This window comes from Aspergillus piperis (assembly GCF_003184755.1).
Source record: "Aspergillus piperis CBS 112811 unplaced genomic scaffold BO85scaffold_12, whole genome shotgun sequence".
NCBI classification, from domain to species: Eukaryota; Fungi; Ascomycota; class Eurotiomycetes; order Eurotiales; family Aspergillaceae; genus Aspergillus; species Aspergillus piperis.
In genome coordinates, this window is record NW_020291602.1 from 531365 (window position 1) to 552763 (window position 21399).

At 49.8% G+C, this 21399-nt stretch overlaps 10 protein-coding genes across 10 annotated transcripts; 6 read left to right on the forward strand and 4 right to left on the reverse strand.

Moving 5' to 3' along the window:
- The first annotated feature begins 229 nt into the window (after positions 1 to 229).
- BO85DRAFT_478858 (rRNA-binding ribosome biosynthesis protein RPF2) lies at positions 230 to 1535 on the forward strand. The gene is made up of 2 exons (XM_025662914.1): positions 230 to 294; positions 356 to 1535. The coding sequence occupies exons 1-2, from the start codon at positions 281 to 283 to the stop codon at positions 1326 to 1328; spliced, it is 987 nt and encodes a 328-aa protein (XP_025514422.1). The 5' UTR covers positions 230 to 280; the 3' UTR covers positions 1329 to 1535.
- A 162-nt stretch (positions 1536 to 1697) lies between these two features.
- BO85DRAFT_450528 (Tim17/Tim22/Tim23/Pmp24 family protein) lies at positions 1698 to 3315 on the forward strand. The gene is made up of 6 exons (XM_025660393.1): positions 1698 to 1926; positions 2018 to 2133; positions 2220 to 2246; positions 2360 to 2573; positions 2626 to 2849; positions 2919 to 3315. The coding sequence occupies exons 1-6, from the start codon at positions 1912 to 1914 to the stop codon at positions 2974 to 2976; spliced, it is 654 nt and encodes a 217-aa protein (XP_025514423.1). The 5' UTR covers positions 1698 to 1911; the 3' UTR covers positions 2977 to 3315.
- A 334-nt stretch (positions 3316 to 3649) lies between these two features.
- Positions 3650 to 5629, reverse strand: BO85DRAFT_374281 (uncharacterized protein; the record flags this gene model as incomplete). Its single annotated transcript, XM_025656122.1, has 6 exons — positions 3650 to 3915; positions 4040 to 4363; positions 4484 to 4689; positions 4745 to 4791; positions 4839 to 5279; positions 5453 to 5629. 6 exons carry the CDS (start codon positions 5627 to 5629, stop codon positions 3650 to 3652), a joined length of 1461 nt encoding a protein of 486 aa, XP_025514424.1.
- A 66-nt stretch (positions 5630 to 5695) lies between these two features.
- Positions 5696 to 7219, forward strand: BO85DRAFT_497306 (cytochrome P450; the record flags this gene model as incomplete). The annotated part of the gene is made up of 1 exon (XM_025663990.1): positions 5696 to 7219. One exon carries the CDS (start codon positions 5696 to 5698, stop codon positions 7217 to 7219), a length of 1524 nt encoding a protein of 507 aa, XP_025514425.1.
- A 396-nt stretch (positions 7220 to 7615) lies between these two features.
- BO85DRAFT_374493 (para-nitrobenzyl esterase) lies at positions 7616 to 9355 on the reverse strand (the record flags this gene model as incomplete). Its single annotated transcript, XM_025656133.1, has 4 exons — positions 7616 to 7979; positions 8037 to 8170; positions 8227 to 8737; positions 8838 to 9355. 4 exons carry the CDS (start codon positions 9353 to 9355, stop codon positions 7616 to 7618), a joined length of 1527 nt encoding a protein of 508 aa, XP_025514426.1.
- Positions 9356 to 10205: 850 nt separating this feature from the next.
- On the forward strand, positions 10206 to 10967 carry BO85DRAFT_450530 (uncharacterized protein). The gene is made up of 2 exons (XM_025660394.1): positions 10206 to 10313; positions 10475 to 10967. The coding sequence occupies exons 1-2, from the start codon at positions 10267 to 10269 to the stop codon at positions 10791 to 10793; spliced, it is 366 nt and encodes a 121-aa protein (XP_025514427.1). The 5' UTR covers positions 10206 to 10266; the 3' UTR covers positions 10794 to 10967.
- A 636-nt stretch (positions 10968 to 11603) lies between these two features.
- BO85DRAFT_374422 (MDR family MFS transporter) lies at positions 11604 to 13473 on the forward strand (the record flags this gene model as incomplete). The annotated part of the gene is made up of 4 exons (XM_025656127.1): positions 11604 to 11783; positions 11836 to 12173; positions 12226 to 12685; positions 12748 to 13473. 4 exons carry the CDS (start codon positions 11604 to 11606, stop codon positions 13471 to 13473), a joined length of 1704 nt encoding a protein of 567 aa, XP_025514428.1.
- Positions 13474 to 13924: 451 nt separating this feature from the next.
- Positions 13925 to 15498, reverse strand: BO85DRAFT_374486 (glycoside hydrolase family 76 protein; the record flags this gene model as incomplete). The annotated part of the gene is made up of 4 exons (XM_025656132.1): positions 13925 to 14506; positions 14557 to 15006; positions 15059 to 15303; positions 15408 to 15498. The coding sequence occupies 4 exons, from the start codon at positions 15496 to 15498 to the stop codon at positions 13925 to 13927; spliced, it is 1368 nt and encodes a 455-aa protein (XP_025514429.1).
- A 1447-nt stretch (positions 15499 to 16945) lies between these two features.
- Positions 16946 to 18156, forward strand: BO85DRAFT_450533 (ureidoglycolate hydrolase). Its single transcript, XM_025660395.1, has one exon. It carries the CDS (start codon positions 17264 to 17266, stop codon positions 18026 to 18028), a length of 765 nt encoding a protein of 254 aa, XP_025514430.1. The 5' UTR covers positions 16946 to 17263; the 3' UTR covers positions 18029 to 18156.
- BO85DRAFT_489300 (mismatch repair ATPase MSH1) lies at positions 18149 to 21301 on the reverse strand (the record flags this gene model as incomplete). The annotated part of the gene is made up of 3 exons (XM_025663592.1): positions 18149 to 19890; positions 19943 to 20864; positions 20942 to 21301. The coding sequence occupies 3 exons, from the start codon at positions 21299 to 21301 to the stop codon at positions 18149 to 18151; spliced, it is 3024 nt and encodes a 1007-aa protein (XP_025514431.1).
- Positions 21302 to 21399: the final 98 nt, after the last annotated feature.

Consider the following 21399-nt stretch of genomic DNA (forward strand, 5'->3'; position numbering starts at 1 on the left):
TATTGGTAATGAATAGTAATGTCACATAACTTTCTTTCAGAGCACACATATTCCACTACTAATAACGAGTATATCTAAATAAGTAAATATGATAGAAATAGATGTATCCCTACTGGCAGGCAGGAGCATTGATGTTGGCGTGGAGACAATAAGCTTATCGATAAGCGATGCCAAGCCCCATCCGCCAAAAGTTTTTGCTCCGCCTTTTTTCATTTTCCGCAATGAACTCCAGCATTCTCAATCTCCTCCACTGCCCCCCAATCTCGTCCCATCCGCCAAGATGCTCCGAGAAGTGTACGTTGATACCATAATCTACTACTACTTTGAATACGGCTAATGGAATCTATCAAAACAGAAAACCCAAGAACGCGCGCACCGCGCGCATCCTTAAAGCCAAAGAGCCGCAACTTATCGAGCCCCCGAAACGGACTCTTCTCCTTCACGGATCGAAATGCCCTCAACCGCTGCACACGGTGCTGAAGACCTTCCACTCACTGACTCGGCCCAATTCGGTTTTATTCCACAAGAAGAATGCCAACATCCACCCGTTCGAGAGCGTTGAGAGCCTGGAGTTTTTGGCCGACAAGAACGAGTGCGGCATGGTCGTGTTCGGAAGCAGCAACAAGAAGCGCCCTAACTGCGTGACGCTGGCCCGGGTGTTCAACTCCAAGATCCTGGATATGTGTGAGCTGTTGTTGTTGCCGAATCAGGACCAGACGGCTGGGTTGGAGAGTCTGCAGATTGGTATTGGCATGCGGCCGATGCTGTTGTTCTCGGGCAGTGCTTGGGATGATGAGACGTCGACGGCGCATGTTATGCTGAAGAGCATGTTTGTGGATATGTTCAAGGGAGAGACGAGTGATAAGATTGATGTTGAGGGTTTGCAGTATGTGTTGATGATCGGCGCGGAGGAGGCCACGGACGGGCTGGCGCCTGTTGTGCACCTTCGCTGGTACAAGTTGCGGACGAAGCGCAGTGGGCATAAGTTGCCTCGTGTGGAGTTGGATGAGATTGGTCCTAAGTTTGACTTCAAGGTTGGACGTCTGCAAGAGGCGCCGAGGGAGGTCATGAAGGAGGCCATGAAGCAGGGTAAGAGGCCGAATGAGGAGATCAAGCTCAAGAAGAACATTGGGTTGGATTCGATCGGTGATAAGATCGGTCGCGTGCATCTGGGTAAGCAGGATCTTAGCGGTCTGCAGACTCGTAAGATGAAGGGTTTGAAGCGTCGTGCTGGTGTCGAGTCGGATGATGAGGAGGGTGATGCCGATATGATGGATGTGGATGAGATCTCGGAGGATGAGGGACGCAAGCGGACGAAGACGGCCTGATGTGCTTGACCACACTACAGTTTATTCATTTCTTTGATGCGCATACTGTCGTCTACTATTGTCTATCTACTATCTAGTATAGTCTACCTCTCTATCGGCGTTCCGGGGGTTTGGATTTCACTCTTGACTGAGGTCAAAGCAGCTCGCTCGGACCGGTATTGTTGATATGTGATGATGTTTTAGACATGCAAAAAGTTGTTACTGTTCAAAATATATGCTCAATAAATCTTCATCAACCTAACATGCCACTCATACTACAAACTACTCTCTCTTCCGGTGTGTCCACGTGACATGACGTTCGGCTCTCACATGCCGAGGATCTTTGGAGCTCGTCGCGGATCTGCTTCCCTTCCTTAAATGCCGACTTTCCTTTCCTTTCCCCCACCATCATTACTTGCCATGCTCCCCTGCCACTCCCTCCCTTATGAAGCAAGCAAGCAGTGCTCCTGGCGACTGCGGCTGCATACTCTCCCTGCTCTTGGAAGCTGTCCGGACGTGAAATAAACTCCCTCATCCTACTAACCTCCGCGCTCACTCACCGGATCCGTGCCGAGGTCCGACGAACCAAACAAGCAAGATCAAGATGGATGCTCTAATGGTGAGTTAGGAAGCCGGTTGTTCATTCCAACACAGCCAGACCTTAAAGCTTGAATCAACTTGAGATAAATATGATATTGACCGCAATACAGTCCCGTCTTGACTCACTAGTCACAAACCCCGATCTTGCGCCGCTCTTAGCTCTCGTCAAAGGTGTGCGCAATGGCGCCGTCTACGGTGCCAAAGTGCGGTTTCCGCATGCTTTAGTGTATGCATATCATATCATACTACCCTTGTTATTATAGCAGGTTATGGTATAGGTCAGAGCTAATCAGTTATGTGCTTTCTGTGCAGAATGATCTTCCTCTTCCGTTCCGGAACGTGAGTGCCCGCATTCCTCTGTCCCTCTTTCCCCCCCTCTCCATGGGTATTTCCTCCCAGTCAGCACGGTTCAAGACCACGCAAGCTAACAACAACGATGTTTCTTGATACAGAATTCGAGAAAAGGTCAAGCTCGTTCTTAAAGCTACCCGTCAACACGCTCGCAACCTAGCCACCTTCGCACTCATCTGGAAGGGCGTCATGCTCGCACTTCGCAACATAAATCCCACCACTGGCGGAAAGGAAGGCAGATACGATAGTTTCATGGCTGGATTGGTAGGAGGGTACGTGGTCTTTGGAAGACACAAGACGAGCATTACGCAACAGGTAGGAATCCCACGACGCCGGGGGCGATGATCAGAAGTTAACGGGAGTCCAGATCGTCATCTACGTCTTCGCGCGCGTTATGCTCGCAATGGCCAAACTGGCCGTCCGGCCCAACATGCACCCGCTGTCGTCGACGATTACTCCGGATGCGAGATCCAAGATGGAGAGTAATGCCTGGCCAGTATTCGCCAGTTTGACATGGGCCTTTGTCATGTATATTTTCCGGTGGCACCCAGATACCCTGATGTCGAGTTTGAGGAGCAGTATGGTGTATATGTACGTCCTCTTTACTGTTCTAGTGGCCTGCGAAAGGCCGTCGAAGTGGCTACATACTGACTCTTGCAGCTATGCCGACTCCGACCACTGGGATTCGTTCCGCAATTTCTTGATACACAACAAATAGAGGTGGTGTGGAGTGTATCCGTGCTAAGCCACTTGGGTTTCAATTTTTGGTTTGTTATACGTTCATTGGGTTGTCGCGTTTCACGGGGCGTACAGATTGGTGTCAAGGTTGGCATTGTTTTTTTCTTTCTTGTTCATGTCTATGCCTAGGGTATTCTTATTCAGAAACTCGAGCCCTCCCGCTGGCGGATAGGGAGTTGGTACTGATGGTGGTTGTGTGATGTGGTGTACATGATAAGATAGAGTGAGAGAGATAGGTAACGGTAGCTGTTGAGGTATCAGATTGTCATCCAGGTCATGATTCAAATACGAAATAAACTCGATCTACAATACAGTTTAGACATGCAATTCGGAGATGAGACAAACTGCACGCACGTGCATAAATCCTCCGACAGCTTGATGCATACCTCCTACTCCTACTTTAGATCATCATATCTTAAGCTTTCCTCAGAATAATCCTAAACTGCCCCCACCATATCCAAACACGCCCGACTCGGCCACGCATTCTCCGTCCCCAACATCCCGAAATACTCTACTACGCGCCATTGATCTCCTCGGACGGTGAGAGACTGTGCTCCTGTGTTACAGAACTACAAGATTAGCTTCTGTAGGTTCATAGACCTAAGTTATATATCCGTTGACTATATCACAATACCGGTAGTATACTTTGGATCCTAGGGTAGGAAAGGAGGTGGGGTATGATACTCACCCATAGCGACACAATGGGAGGCGTTGATCCGGCATCCGAAGTGATCATTGGAGAAGGATATTGCGCAGAGTGCGTAGACGTGTGGAAGGATGGCGGTTTTGGGGTGGTGGTGGTATGTTAGGGTGTTGTTCGTGTTGATGTTTGTATCTGGGGTGGTGTGTGGTGGTGATGATTGGGGGAAGTGCGACGCGAGGAGGATCTTGGCTGTGTGGTAGAATTGGAGGCCGACGACTGTTTGTATTTTAATTCGTAGGTTAATGATTGTTTTCAGCTGTTCGAATATGTGGAAGGAAAGCTAACTTGTAGCTCTCTAGGATGTGGAGTGGACTAAGAAAAGGGGGCGAAATGAATTTACCATGCCACGGACAAAGCAACCTAATCACCGGAAACGAGTCTCGGTCCTGCTCTTCATAGTAATACGGTTCAAACGTATCCGGCACATTAACCCTCCAGTCATCGATAAGCTCAATCAATTGAGCCCTCGGCAACAAACCCGGACACTCACGACCAAAGCAGTGATTGATCGCGTGAACTAGCAGCCACATCATCCTATTCGCCCAGTCAGCGTCTGTCTCGGGGTAGCTTTCATCCAGTGGCCAGCTAGATACAGCGATCTTGGTGCTGCAGCAGCCGAGAATGGCCATGCGGATATCAGCCCGCACGTAGGAGTAGAAGGTCGCTTGTAGCAGACCCCCAGTGCGGGTGGGTGCTTGCACGGAAGGGTCGAGATGTGCGAATGCTCCTGGGACTAGGTGGCATTGGCGGTCTATGTGGTATTCGTCGTATTGCTCGGACATACGGAGGATGGTGATGGTGGCGAGCACGGCTTCGTCCTGGACTGCTGAGCCTACGTCGTTGAGGATTGGGATGAGGAGATTGATGCATGTGGATTGGTATTTGTCTTCTTCGAATGACAGTTCAGTTCGCCCGGGGTTGAGGAGGCGGAGGATGTGCGCGGAGCAGGCCATGATGGCTGTGTGGAGGAGGGTGCATTGGAGCGACAGTCTGTGGTTTGCTGTTAGGTTTGTTTTCTGCGAGAGCAAAGGATGTGAGTTAATACCGAGGAACCGTATATGTATAATGGCGCTCAGGGCTGGTGACATCTAACTGTTACATTGTCAGGGCATGATCGTACTATTAGATGGTTGGTGTACCCAGGGTCCGATGTTCTGCACAAAGAAGTGTAATAGTTCGCCCTCTATGGTCGTTAGTCTCCGAGGCGCATGTCTGTAGAAGAGACCAGGCCTGGAGATTGGTGCAGTCGGCGAAACTGTGTACGGGTTTCGTGGGAAGGATGGACTCGATGCTGCTTCTCCAGACCCAGAGGCAGGATAGCGAATGATATTATGCGGTAGGGTTCGGTCGTTAGCGGGGAGAGCAAGCACCACCGATTCAGTAGGAGATAGAGACGTTGATGGCACTTGAGTGGCTTCTATCACCACCGGAGTAGATGCAGGGGGCTGAGTTGAGACTGAAACGTCCGTCTTATCATTTTGGGTGAATCCTTCTGCTTGAGCTACGAGAGTCGACAATTTGCTATGTCGAAAGGCGATGGTCCTAGACCGATGTTGAGCGTAGCGACAGGAGCGACTTGACTTCGAGCAGCGACCACAGACAGGTTGAACTCCATCGCCTGTTCGGGATCAGCTCTATAGACCTGGCATAATCTCCGAGCTCACTGGGCCCTTACATCGCACCTTGCGAGATTTTGCATGTCAGACTGCGTTGTCTGGGTCAGCATACATCCCAGCAGTCAAGAGACAATTACCAGGTCTTCTTGCGCATTTTCCAGCATTCGGGAGGCGGCAGAAGTGAGGATGGTGGAAAGACAAGCTCGGTCTTTTCTTCCTTTGCGGGGAAGTCTCAGACAGCCCTGGTTTGCTGCAATGTTCCCGATCAGGCAACTCGGCGCCGAGGGTGCAAGTATATCAGCTTCATCTGGCATCGAGCTGCGTGACAGAAGATTGAGGCAGGATACTGCTTGCTATTTGACTTCTGATATCAGCACATCATGTACAAAGAGATTATTGTCGTCTTTCGTATTCTTATCGTTCTCAAGGCTGTCCTCCCCCCCATATACACATATCTTCGTGACCCCAAAGGTCTGAAGCGCTTCCCTGGAGTGTCAGTCGCTCCCTTAACTAATCTCTGGGGAGTATGGAAGCAATATCTTTGTACACGTACCGTGGCAGTTCATAAAGCACACCTCAAATATGGCAGCATTGTTCGAGTCGGGCCAACCCACCTCTCCTTTTCAACGCCTGAAGCCATCCGCGACATCTACGGCCACGGAACACCAGCACTGAAAGATGATTTTTACCAGACATTCGACTCAACTCACCTCAACGTATCTGATGCTCAGGATAGAGATATCCATAATATCAAACGAAAGCGATTTGCCAATGCCTTCTCCCAGAAACGTATCGGTGAGCTCGAGCATGTGGTTCAAGACCACCTGCAGCGTGTCTTTCGCATACTGGACTCTTCCAAGGGGGAGGAAGTGGACATGAAGCAGATAATGATGCACCTCATGTACAACCTCATCTTTGACAATTTCTTCCACCACGACCCCCACTTCATAGAGCGAGGAAGCACTAGTGTCACTATCAAAACACCGTCCGTGTCCCCATACAAAGGCGAAATTCACCATCTGCTTAGTAGCGCCTTGCACATCTCCACCAGCCTCGGATGGGCACCAAAGGCCAGGGCCATGCTCAAGCATCTAACCTGCTGGCATCCAGGCTGGAAGCACGGTACCCAGCTTCAACACATCACCACGCACTTTGTGCGCGAACGAGTAAACATGGACATTGAGCGAGTGGACGCAGGTCTCCCGCCACTAGACGATCTTATGGCCACGCTCCTTTGGGACAGAAACCGCGAGCATCCTCTGTGTTTGGAGCTGGGTGAACTAGTGACAGAGGCCCAAAACCTCTTCAGTGCTGCGGGCGGCAACACCGAAATCGCTCTGACCAACATCATCTGGTACCTCGCCAACAACAAACACGTAGTCCGACATCTTCGTGCGGAACTTGCAGATGCACTTCCACCACACAATAATTCATCAAGCCCCATACCATATGACCTCGTCAAGAACCTTCCCTATCTCCGTGCCTGCATAGACGAAGGCCTACGTCTTCGTCCCTCCATCCCCGGTGGTCTTCCTCGCGTTGTCCCGAAGGGAGGTATGATGGTGTCTGGCGAGTGGTTAGAAGAAGGTACTACCGTATCTGTATCCACGTATACCGTCCACCGTGATCCGGATATCTTCGGTCTCGATCCCGAGCGGTATATCCCTGAGCGGTGGTTGCAGCCTGGGTCGCGTGATATGCAGCGCGGGTTCCTGGCTTTCTCACAGGGAGGAAGAGGATGCCTGGGACGGAATATTGCTTATTTTCAGATGCAGTTGGTTATTGCGGCGTTGGTCTGGAGGTATGATCTTACCTTAAGGGAGGAAGGATGGGAGTTGGAGACTATGGAGACGTTTAGTGCGCACACGGGGAGCTTGCCTGTTGTTGTCACGAGACGGGAGTAGGTTACGATGTTTTGGTAGAGGAAGTATCAGTAATAGTAATCGGGAAGATGTACTATCTGAAAATTGCGTTCTCATGTATGTAATTAATTTGGGGCATGCCAATGTTACTGCGAAGCCTTAATATTTGCATACGCAGAACATGGGAGGTATTTAACAGATCTTATCTCAAGTATCAATCACCATCCCTGGCGATGATCTGTATATGAAGCGATGGTATAAAAGCTCATACATGCCTCCTTGTCGTACCCCTCCCAGCTACCAAGCCTCCCTTGGGCTGGCTCAGTAACCCAGTTCTTATATACCTAGTGTAGACTATTGACAGAGTATGTACATGCGTCCAATTCTGCCTCATATTCGGCTTTCTCCCAGCTCCTGCTGGCAGCGCAGCTACTGCATTCATCCTATAGTTGGCTCGGGAATGCCAGCACACGGGGTCTCCAAAGTACCCATTGGCAGCAGACTCGTAACGGTCCCGTTGGCAGCAAACATCATCGCATACCCATCAGGATGATACGCAGGCCATCCCATTGCTGGGAGCGCATTGACCGGGTCCCGCATGAACGCAAGATAGAGATCTTGCCAGTGGGATGCTACGGCGGTCTCGAAAGGCGTAGCGGGTCCGCCATACTCCGAGTATGTGCCAAAGAGCAAGGGGAGTTCGGAGCTGTGGTAAGCTCCTTCCCAAGGTCGAGGGGAAATGTTACTGAAGTTAGCCCTATTGAAGTAGCGGAAGGAGAGGGATGAGGTGTTGTAGCGAAGACTATATTTTGAATAAATAATCAGTGTTGAGCCCAAAACGTGGGGTGGGTAAACGCACTGCCCATTGTAGTTTGCCGGACAGAGGTGGGTGGTCACGGTCTCTTCGTGGACGTAGGTCATGTTTGGACCTTGTGGCCCAGCCCAAGCAACCAAAGAGGCTTCTTCATTGGCATTGGTGCCAAAAATAGCGGGCTTGATGGCAGGACAATCAGCATAGAACGAGTATCAGGAACGGTAGCTGTGCTCACAAGCTTTGAGTAATTTCCTGCATTAGCCCTAGCAGTGTAGTCCTCAAATTTGGTCACATTGTCCACAATAGTTGTGAACTTCAGAGTAGGACCGGTCGAGTACAGGGTGTAGTTTTCGTAAAACTGAATGATGGAGTCTGCGCTAACGTTCCTCATGCAAGCCAATTCTGCTCGAGGGGAGAGATCGCCGCAGCCCATGTGCTCAGCCACAAAGGTGAAGTTCGTATGCTCGACGTCCACACTGGAACCGGTAGCAAAGACACTGCCTGAATGCATGATCAGGCCAGACACAATGGGATCATCGGGCCAGGCGTAGTTGTAATAGTCCGTGCTGGCTGCTCCAGAGCTCTGGCCCCAGAGGGTAATCTTGGATGGGTCTCCTCCAAATGCAGCAATGTTATCTCGAACCCATTCGACGGCAAATCTTTGGTCAAGAAGTCCAAAGTTAAGGTTCTGCTGGGTCTCAGCCAGGCCTGCAGCGTTGGGAAAGCCGAAGATGTTGACCCGATAGCTAGGATTGCAAGTGATCAGTTGCAATGCCGAGAATGAGAGACATTCGTTGCCAAGTAAAGAAAGGGGTTTAAGCAATGGACAAGAGAAATAGGACTCACTTGATGGCAACGACAATATGAGACTGCGTCCTTTGGATCCAATTAGTCGGATCAAAACCGTTCGTCAAAAGCCCTCCCTCGTAGAACCCTCCGCCGAACATCCAGATCAACACTGGCAATGGCTCATACGTCTCATTGACGGCATGCAATGGACTCCAAATATTGAGAGTCAGGCAATCCTCTGATGTCGGTCCATATGGTTGTAGCCAAGGAGAGTCAAACGTGTACACAGATGGGTCTGTCTTTGTGGTCAACGGATATTGCGGGCAAGAAGGCCCGATCTTCGTGGTATCAATGATTGCCTCTGCAGGCTTCGTCTGGGGAGGTGCAAATCGTAGCTCGTTCACAGGAGGTGCTGCAAAGGGAACCCCAAGGAACTGCGCAACATCCGGAGCTGAACCATTGATCATGCCATACAGCCGCCCAACGGTTGTATCGACAGTTAGACGAGATGCTGCCGCAGTCACTGCAGAAAGCTGAGCTGCAGCAACGAAGAAGCTGAAGGCTTTTACCCCCATCTTTAAGCTGCAGTTTCCACTGGTAGGTTCAATCGGGTCGACAGCAGAGAAGCAATGACCTCAACGCCACGTTGAAAGTGACATACAGCCATACTAATACTTCTAAGTTCTTGATAGCATGATGCTGATGGCTCACTCTTTTCCGAGGACGGCAAGCTAGTAGATTCTGCATTGGCCGCCAATGCGTCATTCGTGCCGTCAACTCCACATTTGCAGATGGACCAGACGCGGAGAATCCCCGAAAACTGGGGAAGGGACTTCCAGGGTCTCCCGCATTGGTCCGGAGGGTGGATTCTAACTGCTCGAAGGAACAGTTCGGTAGGATTACTCCGACAGACGAGCAGGCGGAGTTCAAGCCTATTTCGACTTAGCAGACACCTCGTGTCGCTTACACGCCTATCCGTATAGCCGATGCGCCAATACTCCGGTCGTTCGAGAGGCTATTTGGAGCCGGAAATGGTCATAGGGAAAAGAATTAAGCCGGTGTGAAGGATTCATCAAATTAGAATGCAAGCATGGTGCTCGTCAGTTGAACGTTGATTGTTGCAGTAAAGCAATCAGTTTCCCTGGCGGATTTCGTCTGCTTCGTTAGGGAGACGAGACATATGAACATGAATATTGTTTTGCTGACTAATAAATAGTGCATAACTATTATTGAATCGCTCTTTGGTCTTCGTTTCCTCACACTATCCCTCTATCAATCTATCACCCCTACGCAGTTCCCTTACTGCGAGTCAGTATCATGATTCAGCTTAAAAGAACACACTCCGAAGGTAATTTGCTGATGACATTGATGAGACTTATGATGCCGAGTTTGCTACTGTTCATTGATCCCATTTGGTCTTCTCTTCACTTCGTTTACTTTTCTATAAGTAGTCTCTTTACAGCAATGCTCCCTCGTCATAGACACAATGCCGAAAATGAGTGCCCTAGCCGACTGGAAGCAGAGCCAGACGCAGTAAGTTCAATTCTATCATGTGTGATTCAATTCTTCCTTACCACTTCTACCTAGACGACAGCTAGGCAATCAACAGTAGAAAGGAGTAACCTGCCCAAACCTTATCCTCAGGAGACAACCTACATATGTGTTTCTGGACTGACAGATTCCTCGAGTCTCAGCAAGATACCGGAAGCACGTCCAGGAGAAGTGATATATGTTACCAAAGGCAAAATTTTGGCTTGGGGAGGAACCGCTATTATTGAGCGATTGCGCTCTGGTGCCGCTATGAAGACACCTATTGCAAATCCACACAGCCCTCCTGAAGAAGAAGACCGCCGTCGTAATATGCGACTCGAGGCCAAGATTTATGCAATGATAGGAGAACATCCATGTGTTCCCAATTTCCTGATTTGGGACCAGAAACTTGCTGCCTCACTATGGAATATTTGGAAAATGGGAATCAAAAAGAATACATTCAACAGAACATGCCAGATATAACCCTTCAACCTCGACTCCAATGGTGTAAACAGGTTGCTAAAGCACTCAGTGTTCTCCATGCTCATCACATCATACACTGTGATCTTTCGCCAAGAAATTTCCTTCTCGACTCGAGCCTCAATGTCAAAATCGCTGACTTTGGTGGCGCTTCACTATGTGATTCAGGACCCTCAGCTACTCTGGCAACAAGATTTCGACCTCCTGGCTATGACTGGAATATCCCTCCGGTCTTTGGAGACGACGTTTTCGGTCTTGGGTCTCCCTTATTTCGTAACGGATGCACAATAAAGCCTGATGATATAACTTCATATTGGGCTAGGAAAATAAGGCATTCTATTCATACAAGTAATACAGTACTAAACCGTTCTCACTAGATCATACTACTAAAACCAATTATATACTATGCGCCAGCAAAGTGGAGCTGTCAACAACTCAAACGACGAACTGTCATACAATTGGCGTGGGGTTTACGCTAGAATCATACACTCAGTACTGAGCGACGAGAAGCCTGCAACGTGCATAAGCATTGTGTCTATGAGATCGCTCTACTTCTGATTACTCACTCGGCAAAGAAGGGATGAAAGATGGAGAGAGAATATCGGCAAACGGGAAACCCCAGCCAAGACACAGACAAACTGAACAAACAGCCGTGACTCAATCTTTTCGCCTTGCATCCATCTTCCCCATCCTATCTTCTCCTCGCCAAAATCTTTACAGGCCGATATTGGCGTTCCATTTCTTGGAGAAGAGGTCCCAATGGCGTTGGGTTTTTCTAGAGATTCGATTGGTGCCGATCGGCAGCCAATCGAAATGCTATCCACGTCCGGAACCGTGAGCGAGAACTATGGACCTGATCAATGCGGTTCGGAGAATATAGTATCCAATGCGCAAGATCTAGAAACTCCCCCACACGGACCTCAGTCCGATGAACCTGAGACTCGTGGACCTCGCAGTAATTGGAAGATCTTTGCAACTATGCTTGCCCTTTCGGTGTGTTTTTCTCTAGATTTTATTTCTTTAACACCCTGCTTATAAGATGTAGCTTGCGCTCTTTATTTCCGCACTTGATCAGACCATTGTGGCTACTGCTACACCTACAATCTCGTCCGATCTGCATTCAGCATCCGGTTATGTATGGATCGGAGGTGCCTATCTCCTCGCCAATGCCGCCAGTTCCAACATTTGGGCCAATCTGTCCGATATCTGGGGGCGAAAGCCTATCCTCCTCACAGCCGTTGCCCTATTCTTTATAGCATCAATCATCTGCGCCAAAGCCAATGGTATGCCCATGCTTATTACCGGCCGTGGCATACAAGGTATAGCTGGTGGTGGCCTCATCCAGCTGATCACAATCACCATTTCTGACTTGTTCAGCGTCAGGTACTGCTCACACCTCTTATTCTTTTCTGGTATGTAGCTGACATTAAGTTAGACTCCGCAGTCTGTTCCTCGGATTGATTGAGTTCATCTGGGCCATCGCTGGTGCTTTAGGGCCGATCGTAGGTGGGGCTTTCACCCAATCTGTTTCATGGAGGTGGATTTTCTGGATCAATCTTCCCGTCTGTGGAACGGCCTTTGTGCTGCTCTATGTGTTCCTGGACATACACAATCCAAAGACCCCCGTCCTGGCCGGAATCAAAGCCGTGGATTGGTGGGGGAGCTTCTCCATGCTCGCACTCATTATCCTACTTCTGCTAGGCCTGGACTTCGGAGGCGCCACATTCCCCTGGGGCTCTCCCAAGGTAATCTGCCTGATCGCCTTCGGCTGTCTGATGTCGTTCGCCTTCATCTACAGTGAGAAGAAGCTAGCCAAATACCCCCTCATGCCCCTTGGCGTATTCAGGAACCGGTCCAACGTCGCCTGCTTCCTACTCGACTTCACACATGGCTTTGTACGACCCTCCCCCAACATCCTCACATCAATCACACCACTAACCCTTCCCCCTCCCACCAGGTCTACCTCGGAGCAGAATACTACCTCCCCCTCTACTTCCAATCCGCCAAAGAATACACCCCATTCCGCTCCGGCGTCCTAATCCTCCCCTTCGTCCTAACCGAAGCAGCATTCAGTCTCTTCTCCGGCCTCCTCATCCACCGTACGGGCCGCTACCTCGAAATCATCTGGGCCGGCACTGCCATCGTAGTTCTCGGAGTAGGCCTCTTCACCAACTACAGCGCCACCTCCTCCCTCGGAAAAATCGTCGGCTACCAAATCACCGCCGGCATGGGCTGCGGAATGCTCTTCTTCCCGCCTCTCCTCGCCCTCCAAAGCAACATCACTCAGGCCAACACCGCCAGCGCAACCGCCACCTTCGGCTTCATCCGCAACGTCGCAATGGCCATGTCCGTAGTGCTCGGGGGCGTGGTGTTCCAGAACAGCATGGACATGCGACAAGACGGTCTCAAGGCTGCGGGGCTGTCCTCGTCGCTATTGGCTGAGTTCTCTGGCACGGAGGCGGCAGCTAATGTTGATGCCGTTCGCGCGGTTCAGGATCCAACTCAGCGACACGCTGTGGCGGATGCATATGCGTGGAGCCTTCGTAATATGTGGATTATGTATGCTTGTCTGGCTGCTTGTGGGTTCGTTGCTAGTGTGTTTATCACTCGTCAGCATCTTAGCGAGGAGCATGTGGAGACGAAGACCGGGTTGAAGGAGAAGCAACCCGTGTTGGAGCAGTAGGTCATTTCCTTGGGAAGGAATGCTATTGTGCTCTTGTGGCCTGTTATCGGGGACATTTTTCTACGTGATAGCGGTTATCGCATTAGAATGATTATCAAAAGTTCGTGATTTTTTTTCGGTCTTTATACCATGCAAGATACTGAGTTTTTTTTTTTTTTTTTTTTTTTTTTTTTTTTGTTTTTTTAGTTTTTTTTTTTTTTTTTTTTTTTTTTTTTTTTTTTTTTTTTTTTTTTTTTTTTTTTTTTTTTTTTTTTTTTTTAATAGGATACCGTGACAATTACTAGCAAACTGATGTACATACAAATCTTCCTAATAGCAATACACCCGAACACTGTCATATGAATCTTCTTCTCATATATTAATATAGTGTTTGCAATGGTGTTTTTTGCAGACATATCTTCGTCTAATTATTTACACAATATATACAAAACTAACGCCAATTATGGTATCATTAACCGAGCATCAACCATGCCATCAAGCCAATCCAACCCCCAGCAAAAGCAACTGTCACGATGCCCGCTCCCGCGCGGTCTCCCGTGGTGATCGTGCTTAAAATGGTCTTGTCATCGGAGCTGTCATCGGTTCCGGCCGACGGATTGCTGGTGCTGTTGCCTCCCGTGCTGGAAGTCAGCGGTGCAGACGAGGAGTTGAAGGCGATCATATTCGACGAGAAGACGCTGGTAACGCTCATCTGTTCCTCGAGACCGCTCCAGCCATCCCAGGTACTGTTCCACCATCGCACGCCGCAGGTGTTGTTACCATACCCGGTGCAGGTTGCGGCAGCGCCCTGGGCAGATCCTTGCAGCTTGGGCAGGATTCTGTTGTAGGTGGACGGAACCAGTAGGGCTGTGTAGGCGAGCCAGGCAGAAACGAGACCCTTGAAGATGATTTCGTTGTCGTTACACACCTCTGTCGGTTCACATAGAATCTCCGTTAGGATTTCACCGCCGTGGCTCGAAGGGAAGAACGTGTTCAACGTGCGATTCAGCAGGCCATCGACGGCGTTCATCCATTTGGTGCTGGTACCGTTGGTCTGTGACAGGTTAGGAATTAATCGTTTCTCGATGCTGTGGGCCGACCTACGTAATTGTACATGTACGCAGCTCCTCCAAGATAAGCGCCGTAGTTATAGCTCCACTGGTTATCTCCCTGGGTACTGCAGTCGTTTGTCGTCGATGTCGAGTCAGCGACGTTCCAGGTTGAGTTGCTCAACAGCGGCGTGGTGGTCGACCAGTCCCAGATGCGCTCTGCCCAGTCATAGTAGGTCTGGTTGCTAGTATAGCGCGCCAGCCGAGCTGACAGTTGAAACAGACCACCGTTGGAAATGGCGTTTTTCATGGTATAACCCGATTCGTAGGTGTAAATCTGCCACCGCATACCCCCGTCGCAGGTAGAATTATCCCAGCGGGCGACCTGGGTATTGAAGACACCCTGCGCCAGTGAAAGCCAGGAGTATCCATCGCTAGAGTCGGGAAAGTTCAGTTCGGCACCAGTCATAGCGGCCAAACCCCAGAACATTTGATCGTCGTTACCCTAGATGCCTTTATTAGTTGGGCAAGGGACAGTCATTAGGCGAGAAACTCACGATGTAGCTACTCCAGTTCGCCGGCATGTAATCGCAATCGCCCGACTGCCACTGCATGCCCTGGATGACTTCCTGGTTGTAGGTGGAATCCCCCGTGTAGTGATAGTATTGCATGAGCGTCATGAACATGGCGCCACCTTCCCACCAAGTATTGGGGATCTTGCCCGGAATTTCGCCAGATTCATTTCCTTTGTAATGCTTCATCATGCCGTAGGCGGCGGTTGATGCTGCATTCTTGACCGAATCTGTGAACGAGAGCGGTTAGGTTCATCTGCGTTTGGGTTGCGGGGATTGAGCCATCAACCCTATATCAGGCCCGATTAGCTACCACGGATTGTGAATCACATACCCTCGCTGCTGATATCAAGACTGATACCTTGGACCCCAAGTACCGCCAGGGCCAGAATCAGCACACATCGTAGCCACTGATTCCCCGCCATTGGAAAGATCACGACGGCACAATCACAGGATATCGATACAAGATAAGGAACGGAAACCCGAAAGCGAACAGGAGGCAAAGACTAGCGAACCGGGGAAGGCATTTCAACGCCTTTGACTGGATCGGAACTGGTGGGCAAAGAGTTCACCTTATGAGACTGGATTGGCGCCAACAAAAAAGTGACTGCCTAAGCCGGAGTCGTCACCCTCCGCACCAGCGTACGTCAACCAACAATCTGCCATTTCTTGTCCGAATGAATTTTGCATGCCTTAAGTCCGACCTCAATCCAGCTAAGGCTAGCTCGAAATTCTTTTTCCGGTACCTGGTGCGTCACACTATTGATCCAAGAAATATAAGGAGACCAGAATCCCGGTGAGGACCGAGTTTCAGCAGTGTATTTTCCAGATTATCAATTGGCAGCTGATGAGTATACTCATTTTGATTGCATAATTCGAGGGGGAGAATCCACTCGTTTTCCACAAAGCATTGGACAAGCCTGCGCCGAGGAAGATGCCCAGACAAACTGGCATCCAAAATCCGAACTACTGACGAGTCTCTGTGGAGCCCAAGCGAAGCGCGATAACGCTTTCAGCCTTTCAGACCGGGAGATTCCACTGCCGATCCACTACCGTGAAGTCGGTTTTACTCGTCGGTTTTTTGGCTTTTTTGCCAGCCCCGATGGATCGCCCCGATTAGTCAGAGGCTTAGCCTCACGTGGCAGTCCATTGGCTGACTCAGCTGATCCTGCATGTCCAAAGGAAACTGACGGATCCTAGCAAATTATTCACGAGAATAAAGCATCAAAGGTAAGGAGTTGATGGTTTCACTATCAGGAAGACAAATCGGTGTGTCTGTGTGTTAAGGTGATGGTGAAGAACTCCAGTACTGTTTCAGCGCTTCGTCTGCCAGCATCAATTGGATGGCTAGTAGTAGCGTGCATAGTACTATCTCTGAATATATATTTGGAGCTAAACACTGCTGCTGGATTGTGTGTATTCTGAGATCTATCACACACTTGATATGATCACGAATTGTATTGCTCTGAGTTCAATTGCGAAACCACTGAGAAAATATTCAGTGGCCGTATGAGAACATAAATAACAGTGTATAAGCGAAGCCGAAGAGGTGAAGATAGACGGGAGAAGGAGAAGAAGGTACTAGTACGTAGAGGAACCTGATCACCTGACCTTATAGATAGGTCACATCTGGAAGTGACCAACCATTGAAACCGGGACCATTCGAAAGATAATGCGGTCATTGAATGACACTTGTTAATCTTTTAAACGCCCGTCATCCCTTGCATTGCGACCCGCATCTCAATGTGCCAGAATGCAAGTGACGGGCCCGGGAAGAGGGCTAAACTTCCGGTAAGGAGGAACTACTACTTCCAAAAATACATTTCCCAGAACAAGAATTGGGATCTCTCCCATGTCCCACAAATGATGTTATCAATGATGAAAAGACCCCTTCTAATAGCAGAGCAACGTTGATCTACTCCTCTTCTCCTACCCAATCAATCTGACGTCGGGCCCTTCCGACCGCCGATCTTAGCGTCGATACTATGACGGCGACTCCCGATGCCCTTCTGGGGTACTTAGATAACAAATCATCACCTCATCCCGCTCTTCTCCTCTCGTTCCCCATCTATCAAACCACTCAATTCAACCATTCGGGCAGGTCCCCTACCTTCAATACTTCTTTCACACTGTACATTATTTCTTCTTGCAAATAACCCGAAAAAGAACATATACTTCCAACACACAACAATGCTGCCACCAACCCTTACCACCAGTCCACTCCTCAACCTCACCCCCGCTCCCCTCACTCCAGATGCCTTCTCCGATTTCGGCACAGCCATATCATCTCCTCTAGCTCGCAATATCACCACTCCTCCACCAGGGAGTACCCTGGAAACGCTATCGCCCGTCCCCGTCCTTGCCAATCAATCCTCTGCCCTGAAGTACAGCCCGATCGGTCCAATGACTGATAATTACTCCACCGCTCCGAGCGGCCAGCCCTCTTCCGCCCGCATGACTATGTTCTCGTGCTTTCCGCGCAAACTCCGCACTGTCGCCCATAAGAATGTGAATGTGTTTGACGTGCGCATTCTGGAAAGACACCCCTACACTACGCAAACTTTCACCCCAATTGATTTGTCGAGTCAGTTGAAGACGTCAGGCGCGGGAGGCGAGGTGGAGGAGGAGCCGTTCTACTTGGTTATTGTGGCGCCTTCCTTGAAGGGCACTACGGCTACTGCGAGGACGGACGATGGGAAGACTGTAAAGGTGGTTGATCCGCCGGATCTGAGTCGGTTGAGGGCCTTTGTGGCTAGGGGTGGTCAGGCTGTTACGTATGGGGCGGGAACGTGGCATGCGCCTATGGTGGTTATTGGGAAGAGGAGGGTGGATTTTGTGGTAGTGCAGTTTATGAATGGGGTTGGGGATGAGGATTGTCAGGAGGTGAGGTTTGGGGAGGGCATCGCTGTAGAAGTATCGGGCGAGGGAACTAAGAAGGCTCTGGCGAAGCTTTGAGAACGGTTGCAGTAAGGGTGGAAGCTTTTGCGGGGTATGTGGTTCATTGTACCTTCTTATCAAAATGGCTATTGTACATAGATTGTGAATGATATGACATTACTGATGGTATGGGCAGTTTCAGGCTCCCTTTGCTGTATGTTTTGGTGCCGAGTTCTCATCCCATTGTGGGCTGTTGTTGTGGTTAGAAAATCGTTGACGCACGCTCTTTGCCAGTTCAATGGCCTCCCTGGGTAGTCCGGCCAATTGAGCAACTTTCAATGCATGCGACTCGCGGTTTACACCTTTGCGTAGTCGATGGACGAATGAGAATGATCCAGAAGCGGATTCTTTGACATCGGTGCAGTATCTGCCGAGGGTGTCAAAGTTGTGAGTCATGTCGGCAAGGATATGGAAATGTGTCGCAAACAGTGTCCGGCATTTGTTGTGATAATGCAGGTGATGCAAGCATGCAAAACTGACGGCAGTTCCGTCTTCTGGCGTGGTCCCACGCCCGACCTCGTCCATGATGACAAACGAGCGCGAGGTTGCTTGTTTGAGAATAGCTGCTGTTTCCAGCATCTCCACCATGAATGTAGACTGGTCTCGGAACAGATCATCAGCGGCTCCGATGCGACTGAAGATCTGGTCAACCAAGCCAATCTCTGCGTACGCTGCAGGGACAAATGACCCGACCTGGGCTAGGATAGTGATGAGTGCGTTTTGTCGCAGAAATGTGCTTTTACCTGCCATGTTGGGACCGGTCACAAGCCATATACGCTCTGGGCCTCCGAGAAAGCAATCATTGCTGACAAACCGTCGGCCTTGCTCCTCGAGTCCAAGCTTGACTGTGGGATGACGTCCGCCCACAATCTTGTGACTCGTGCCTTCGTTGAGGATCGGGCGCACTAGTTGCTGTTCCTGTGCCAATGTGGCAAATGAGCATGCGACGTCGAGTTCGTCCATAACGGCTGCATTTCGTCGGATTTTGACAAGATTGAGGATGACCTCCCGTCGCAGATGCTCAAAGATCACTTGTTCTTCTTGACGGATCTGAGCCCTCACTTGATCTATCTGACCGCCTAGCTCTGTCCACGCTGGTAAGTAAAACGACCTCGTCGACTTGGTGGCCGAGACATTTCGTGTTACTCCAAGTTCCTCCAATGATTCTTGGGTGATTTTAGCCCCCTTGACATGGCATATGTGACCCAATCCCGGAGTCCACTTGAGTGTTAGCGCAGATGAACCCACCGACTCGCGGAGACGCTGTGTTAGCTCTGATTTTGCTGTGTGTAATTGCTCTAACTCCTGATGAAGTTCACTTAAAGCTTGGCTTGCATCTCGTCTCATGATCCAGGTATCGGCAATCGTCCCCTCATCCGCAGCTGCGTTAGATCGATCACTACTTTTTGTCTTGACTTTCTTCGGTAGTGCAGCCATGTCCTCTGGTATACCCTCATTCAGAGTGACAGACTGTGCTAGAAGTGCTGCCTCTGCAGCTGTGTCGTCTTCAATGCGCTGCTTCTGCAGCAGACCCTCCTCGTCAATTGCTGCCAGGATTTTGTCAGCTAAGACTGTAGGCCCATCCATGTGAATTCGGTCGACCATAATTCCAATGCTGCGCTTGGTTTGACTATCAATCTCGCTATGCCACTTCCTTGATAGAACTTGTCGGATTTCTTTAGAGGCTTCAATTGCCCTTGAAAGACAGATCAAATCATCAGGGTCACCCCGACCAAGTGTGAATTTCTGAACTAGACGTTGGGCATCATAACTGCGTTTGAGAAACTGAATCACATTGTCGTGCAGATCACGGTCTTCGATGAATATCGAAACAAGGTCAAGCCGTTCGTTGATTATCGATAGAGAAGTGGAAGGCGACGCTGCCACAATGTTAGACTTTGGAGAATGGTCAAGAGAGATTATTAGGCATACTTAAACGGTCTCTCAGCAAACGTGCTCCGCTCTTGGTAGAGGTCCGCCGCACTGCATGAAGTAGGCTTCCTTTCCCAAAGCCATCACGGGCAGTCTCCAGTATTTCTAGACCTCTCAAGCTATTGCGGTCAATGCTCATTGACTCGTCCAAGTGTCGGCGACGAGGAGGCTGAAGCTTCATATTCAAGCCTTGCAATTGAACCCGGATATACTCCAAGAGACTGTACCCGGCGGCAACTTCTTCACGCGTAAACGTTTCTGCGGCGGCGTCTAATACAGGGGCTTCAAGCATAGCTTCCCATCGGGCCATGGGCGCAACCTTTTTCGGAAATTGGAAGAAAGTCATCAATCGTTGGTCGTGTCCAATCAATAACTGCAGCTCCTGTCCGACTACATCCTGGAGACCTTGGTCCACGAGTATCTCTCGGGCGCCAATCCTGGCGATAGCAGACGGTAGCATCTGTGCTGTAGTTACTTGCGTAAAGAAGTCGCCTGTGGAGAGGTCCAACCAGGACAAGCCTACGTTTTGGGATGCGGATAATAGGACGTGCTGTTGCGAGGATGAGGCATCCTGTTGCTTCAACTGCTCCTTCAGCGAAGATTTATCAATGTAGACTGCCAACAAAAAGTTATTTTCGGAAGGATCCATGAACTTCTCATCGATTAATGTGCCAGGTGTGATGATTCTGGCCACCTTACGATCGAAGAGAAGACCGCCGGATCGGAGCTTGTCTTCTGCGGCATTCGGAAATTCCTCGCTGACAGCCACATACTTGTTCAGATCCTGAACAAGAATCTTTAGGAAACGGTCTAGCTGGAAGAAGGGAAAACCAGCCATAGGAACAGGGCCGGCACTGGTCTTTTTGGAGGCAAGCTTAAGGTTGAGCAACGGGGCGAACTCTTCAGCTTGCTCAAAATAGAGCTAGGATAAGGTTAGGGATACTCTCAGAAAATCTGTACTCCACGGATTTAGAAGGAGTATAAAGCTGGTAGTCATACCTCGTAGAAGCCGCCTACTCTAGTTAAGATCACGCAATTTTTGAACTTCTGCATATTGTTCCAATGTCCTTGGACAACAGCCGGATATTTGGGGGCGTCATCCACCACCTCCTGATAAGGCTGCAGCTTCAAAGCCCCCTGGGGCAGATCTTTCAACTTTACAGTAGTCTTCGTTTTGGCGCCTCGCAGCGGCACCGAGTAACAAGTTACCTTGGGGAGAAGCGTGGACGGTCGCCGGGCATGATGGCAGATGGTCCTGTGTACATGGCAACGATATGGTGGGAATATGTCAGGTCTAGCAATTGAACGGGCTTGGGACTGACATAGGTAGGTCATATGTAGTCCATGAGCGCGCATCATCCCGAAACAGCGCGTTATCTTCGGCGCGTTGAGAGAAAGGGAACAAGCAACTATACAATGTGATGACAGGCCGAGAAGCGCGGCAGAAAAGCGGCGAG